This window comes from Arachis hypogaea, chromosome 17 (assembly GCF_003086295.3).
Source record: "Arachis hypogaea cultivar Tifrunner chromosome 17, arahy.Tifrunner.gnm2.J5K5, whole genome shotgun sequence".
Lineage (NCBI taxonomy): Eukaryota > Viridiplantae > Streptophyta > Magnoliopsida > Fabales > Fabaceae > Arachis > Arachis hypogaea.
This window is the reverse complement of record NC_092052.1, coordinates 132,011,744-132,017,616: the sequence shown is the minus strand read 5'-3', so window position 1 is coordinate 132,017,616 and position 5,873 is coordinate 132,011,744. Positions and strand designations below refer to the sequence as shown.

At 26.6% G+C, this 5,873-nt stretch overlaps 1 protein-coding gene across 1 annotated transcript; it reads right to left on the bottom strand.

The window, feature by feature from the left end:
- Positions 1-2,967: 2,967 nt before the first annotated feature.
- LOC112766861 (ergosterol biosynthetic protein 28) lies at positions 2,968-5,226 on the bottom strand. Its single transcript, XM_025812761.2, has 3 exons — positions 4,949-5,226; positions 3,478-3,684; positions 2,968-3,247 (listed from the first exon to the last, which is right to left on the bottom strand). The coding sequence occupies exons 1-3, from the start codon at positions 5,061-5,063 to the stop codon at positions 3,180-3,182; spliced, it is 390 nt and encodes a 129-aa protein (XP_025668546.1). The 5' UTR covers positions 5,064-5,226; the 3' UTR covers positions 2,968-3,179.
- Between the last annotated feature and the right edge of the window lie 647 nt (positions 5,227-5,873).

The window sequence follows — 5,873 nt, the reverse complement described above, 5'->3', positions numbered from 1 at the left end:
TTGACAAGGCATTATTTGATTTTATCAGAATCAGAATGATACATATATATGGCACTGAAATAGAGGTGAGCGGGTGGGTTTGGTTCGGGTTGATAGTAAAATTAGAATTGAACCGATCAAAATATAATTAATTTGGTTTGATTTAGTTTGGATTTATATTTTTTTGTATATATATTCGAATCAAACCAAATTGATTAAGAATGGATTCGTTCGGTTCGGATAATTGAATTCCGATAACTTTAAAATTCATAAAAAAGATCAAATTTTTATCTTAAAAATTCAACAAGTACAATAAACATGTAACATCAATAGAAAGAATCTAAACATGTTAAACACCAAATATATTAAAAACTAAAATAGTGAATAATCTTTGTCTAATGAAAAAGTCATATATATTTTTTTTATTTAATTAATATATGATCGGGTTCGCGGGTTGGTTCGGATTCTGCACTCTCAAAACCGATACCCGAACTAATTACTAACAAAGATCATTGGTTTGGTTCGAATTGAACCTAATTATCCGTTGGTTCCAGAACTAATTTAATTGATTTGGTTCGAATTTGGATGGATAATCCAGTATCCGCTACCCATAATCACCCCAACACTTAAATTTGACTTGTGTCAAACTAAAGGTAATTCAATATTCATCTTTTGTATATGCAAATAATAACAAAATGAGAATATATAGAAATCATTTTCATGTTTAATGCATGACAATGATTTATGTCATATTGTCCAAAGATATTTACTGAATTTTACTTTAATCTGTCAAGAACATGTTATTGGTAAAAAAGATGATAAATACTTAAAATTTTATTTATTTTAGTATTTTTGTCTTTTTTTGTTTTGGAGATTATATTTTGGAAGAGTATAAGAAAAGTATTATGTCCACATGTTATATGTTAGATATATGGTAGTGATTTAGTGCGGCTGCTGTATTTATGGGATAAAATATGAATCTAATTTAAACTCTCTATACTTCTGTTTAAATGTATATTACTATTTAAGAGATTTAAATATTTTGATTGTATAACAACATAATGAAAATTTAGAAGATGATGTAAATTATAAAATTCAAGTGCCTTGGTCAAAGTGGAGGAGTGTTTCAAATTTCTTATGCAACCAAAAAAGATATACATTAACAAATTTTATCACACTACTATTAAATCAATTGTGTTAAATGTTATGATATTAATGTTATGTGTAATGTTCAAAACCAACTTATAATTTTTGAAAAATCTATTTTATTTATAAAAAAATTTTCATCACTCTTCTTTTAAAATAAATATTTTAGAACTAAAAAATTAAACATAAAATAATTTATTTATAAATTATTTTTTTAAAAATTTAATTAAATTATTTATCCACATTAGATGATAAGAACTGGTGGCAAACACCAGCATAAGATTAATGTGTTTAGAATGTTAATTTTATCGTAATATATATTTGTTGACCAAAATAAAATCACAATATATAGTTGAATAATAATAATAATAAGTTTTCTAGCAAATAGCCTGAAGATATTTGTTACCGCTGCTAAATTGCTTAACAAAGACTAATAGTTTGAAGATTTACCATTTTAGTAACCTAAAGGTGTTTTAGAATTCTCTAGTCATTCACAATAACTATTATTATTATTATTATTATTATTATTGTTATAAACAGAATATAGTAGAAACAATGGCAATATTTATTTTGTGATATATTTATATTGAACAATTATTGAAAAAAAATTGTTTTTTCTTTGGTAAACCACGGGCTAAAGGCCCAAGGGAAAAAACGGTAGGAGCACCGTGGCAGAGGGTGGGTTAGTGTTGGTTTTTGATATGGGCCTCAAATCGGTGTTTTCTATATTAAAATCAGCCCAATTAATTGCTCTTAATGGTAAAGTAATACAACAAATTTGTATGTTGGGCCTCTTAATCCCTGTCCAAAAACTATAAACCTATTGTGAGAACATTAAGCGAAGCCTGACCCAAAAAAACATTACACGAAGTACTTAGGTTGGAAGATTGAAATCATTGAATAGAGGATTTGCCTGATTTATTTGAGTCATTCTCAAGTCTTTTCAAAGTAAATAAACTCTTTCCAATTAATTTATGATGTATTTTGTTGAGAGCATCTAAGAATTGTTAGATTAATTATGCAAACTACATATTTCAGGACGGATCCAGAAATTTTAATATGAAGGGGTCGAATTTTAGATAATTTTTTTCCTTCCTTAAAAATAATTAACATATAGTTATTAGAGTTAGTTTTTTAAAAGATTTATTAATATATATATATATATATATATATATATATATAATTATAATTTTTTTTACAATTTTATTTTTGATATGATAATTACATAAAAAAATATAACAATATCAATAGTGCATTATAAAATTATAAAATACCAATAATTTATAGCGTGTTTAGTTAAAAATTATCACATATCGTATTAATTAAAATTAATTCTTTCAAAAATTTGAAAATAAATTATAAATTATTACTTATTTAAAAGATACAGTACCCTTATAAAATACAAGATATAAGATATCTTTATAAAAAATTTTCTTTTAACAACATAAATTTAAAAAAAAATGAGTATTTTTTACAAGAAAATAATATCTAAAGTACATAATGTGATTACCAAAATATAACTACGTAAGTCATTATTAATATAATAATATAAATGTTAAATATATTAATATAAAAAATAAATATAGAGATTATTATATAAAAACTAATTTAAAAGGTATAAAGACTTGAGGGTATGATATTAAATAAGTTAAGTAAAAAATATTAGTGAATTAAATAATTAAAACATAAATCCATCACATAGTAAAAAATAATACTTATAAAATTATTAAATTACATAATATTTTTTATTTTTTAAACACATATCTCATATATAAATATAGGTTCTTAAAATTTTGGAGTGGCCTCGGCCACTACTCGCCCCCTCTAAATCCGTCCTGCGTATTTGCTAAAAGTAGAAGAGGGTTGTTTATTTAATTTAAAAGTCCCCTTTTTTCACCACATGTTGATGCCAAGGACTGTGAATGGTAATGTTCAATGGCAGTAATTGTGAAACTAACATTACTGCTCATAACTAACAATACATCAAAGAATTCAAAACAACCTTAAAAATCACATGATCTCACTTGACTTGTCTCTTTGCTCACTAATCCTTTCTAAGAATGCTTCAAGTGCACTCTCCCATGCGAATTCCATTGCAATAGCATCCACATAATCGATGTTCCTGTCAGTAAAATGAAGTTAGGAGGCAAATAATAAGCAAAAAGAATTAGCTCCAAAAGTAGCAATTAGTTCCTACAACTACAAGCAAGGTTATCCAAATCGAGTTTCTGAGTTTAGTTTTACCATTCAAGACTACCTATAAACTTCACAAAGTTATTGTGAACTCTCGAGTTTGATAACCTTGACTACAAGTAAAATTTCAGTGGAAAAAGATAATGAAATTTATCATACCTGCAAAAAAGGCAACAGCAGACAGATTTTGAATCTGCATTGTTTGATAAATAAAGTATTCAGTGACAAAGTGACCAAGAGCATAGATAAATGATAAGAAAGTAGCCAGGTAAATGGGCTTATTGTCAAGGTTGAATGCGCAGATATAGCAAAGTGTGCAGGTCAACAGTGTCCAAGTTCCAAATGTGCGTCCATGAACTTCAGTCACTATACAAATTTAACAAACTCTTTATCAGTGCTCGGAGTTAAAAGTATATTACATTAGTATTCTACCATATGAGAATTGAGATTATCTTTAATATAAAAGCTAAAATAAGTGTAAAACAACTTAAAGATCATAATTACTTATTGAATTTCCTTTAGTTCAAGATCAACTTGAGAACAAACCATCGTCATTGCGCCTAGTAAAGACACTCAGCCAAGCTTTAGAAGAATGGCAAGTAAAACTAATTTCATTCCAATTCGATACCCTGCTAAGTTTTCTTCATCCCCCTCTCTACATTGCTAAAAGATTGCAATATATAAAGCGTTCAGATACGTTATCCTAACATATACTAGAGGGGAACCGGAGGAAGTATACTTTCTTAGATTCACTGTTTTGACTACGAAATCAAATTTGTTTCCTTGTTTAATCAAATCCCACTGTATTGAAATTGGAAAAGAATTATTGTTTTCTTGTTTTGGTTAGAACAATTAAATTCCAAAACCATATTTTCTCATTTTGTAATGCAATGCAGGGTAGCATCAAGATTAGCATAACTATGAAATCTAAGTGCCTAGAAAACGTAAAATCATATAAACAAATGCCTAAAATCCGGTTATGACTTGCGTTATGTATTAGATTATGTATTTATAAAATAATCATTTAGTTAATAATAACAATTAGGTACTAGTTAGTTATATTTTTTTTTTCTCTTGTTAGTGTGTATATATATAAAATGTACTCCTATATAATCTTCTTCAAGTTCTCTATGAAAATTTTAAGAAATAGTATACAAGAGTACATTGTATATATGCATACATGTGTTAATAAGGAAAAAAAAAAAAAAACTAACTAGCACTTAATTGTTATTATTAACTAATTAATCATTCTATAAATACATCTCATAATGTAGCTGAGTGAACAAATGGAACAGAAAAAAAATATCTCATTGTTTATAAAAGTGGAAAAGTTGAAGAAAAAATGATGTTTTCTTGGATATATGTAAAGAGCTCGGTTCAATAAATTCAAAATATATCCTACACAAAACTAGAAAGATCTCAATTTTATTCAAATTCATATACAATGCTTACAGTAAATCTCCTACATTCACTTCTTACACGATTCGGAGTAACAAAATCAAAATATGTCTGAATCTCAAACATGCAAAAGGAACTACACAAACATAAGCAGATACATGGATAACATGAATGCCTTCATATTTCAGTGAATTCACAGAAATTAATTTAAGAGAGAGAGAGAATTAGTTACTGGTGGTGTTGGAGAAGACGCCAAGGCGGAGGGCCCAAATGTTGAAGAAACCAAACCAAACAGAAGCAAGTCGGAGAGTGCCAACTGCTAACAGCCACCATCCTAGTGCCTTCATTCTCGAATTATAATTTCTATTGATGTTTGTGAAAGATGCAAGATTGTGAATTAGAAATGTTCGTTACTGTTGTCACTCAATTAGGAAATTAGGGATTAGGAATCAAACATGAAGGTGAAGACTGGGGAGTAAAGAGTGAGGACATATTCTAATTTCTGGGTACTAATGTCAGAGTACATATTGTTTAAAATTTAAATACTCAAAATCGTTCTAATTATTTTAATAAAATATTTTAATTTTTAATATTTTTTATTTGACAAAATTTTAAAAATTATTCTTTAAATTATAATATCTGATCTAAAATCACTTAAAAAATAATTTGAATATTTAGTCTTTTTAAAATTATTAGAATTTATGAATATGAATAATCAAGACTATAAATTTATTAAATTTTAATACATTTTTATGGCCCATTTTTATTTATTCACTAATTTTTTTTTATTTATTCTGACCAAGACTATAGTTACCGAGAATTTTTTATTTAAATAAATAAAATAAATATTTTAATTATTAAAATAAATAATTATAAAAATTATTACCGAAACTCTTCACTAAATTTATCTCGTTTAATACTATAAACGAGATATATATACATTTCGTTGATAGCGAGGCTCCGGATCACAATTCGAACTTTTCGACCACTTTCTCTTCTCTTTTACCAGTTCAAAATTTAATTCACCATTTTTCGGTCAAATTAATTTGTCTAGTTTAATTTCGACAAAAATAACACAATTTAATCGATTATATGTCTTAAATTTTAATTATTAAAAAATATCTTTATAAAAGAGTGAACACCCAATCCGGTCCCTG

What these genes read in the sequence shown, in the direction of transcription:
- LOC112766861 (XM_025812761.2), bottom strand. Translation starts at nt 5,063, where the DNA reads ATGAAGGCACTAGGATGGTGGCTGTTAGCAGTTGGCACTCTCCGACTT. An exon ending in CGTCTTCTCCAACACCACCA is followed by an intron (nt 3,685 to 4,948) that starts GTAACTAATTCT and finishes AAATTTGTATAG; the next exon opens with TGACTGAAGTTCATGGACGC. An exon ending in TGCTGTTGCCTTTTTTGCAG is followed by an intron (nt 3,248 to 3,477) that starts GTATGATAAATT and finishes TTTTACTGACAG; the next exon opens with GAACATCGATTATGTGGATG.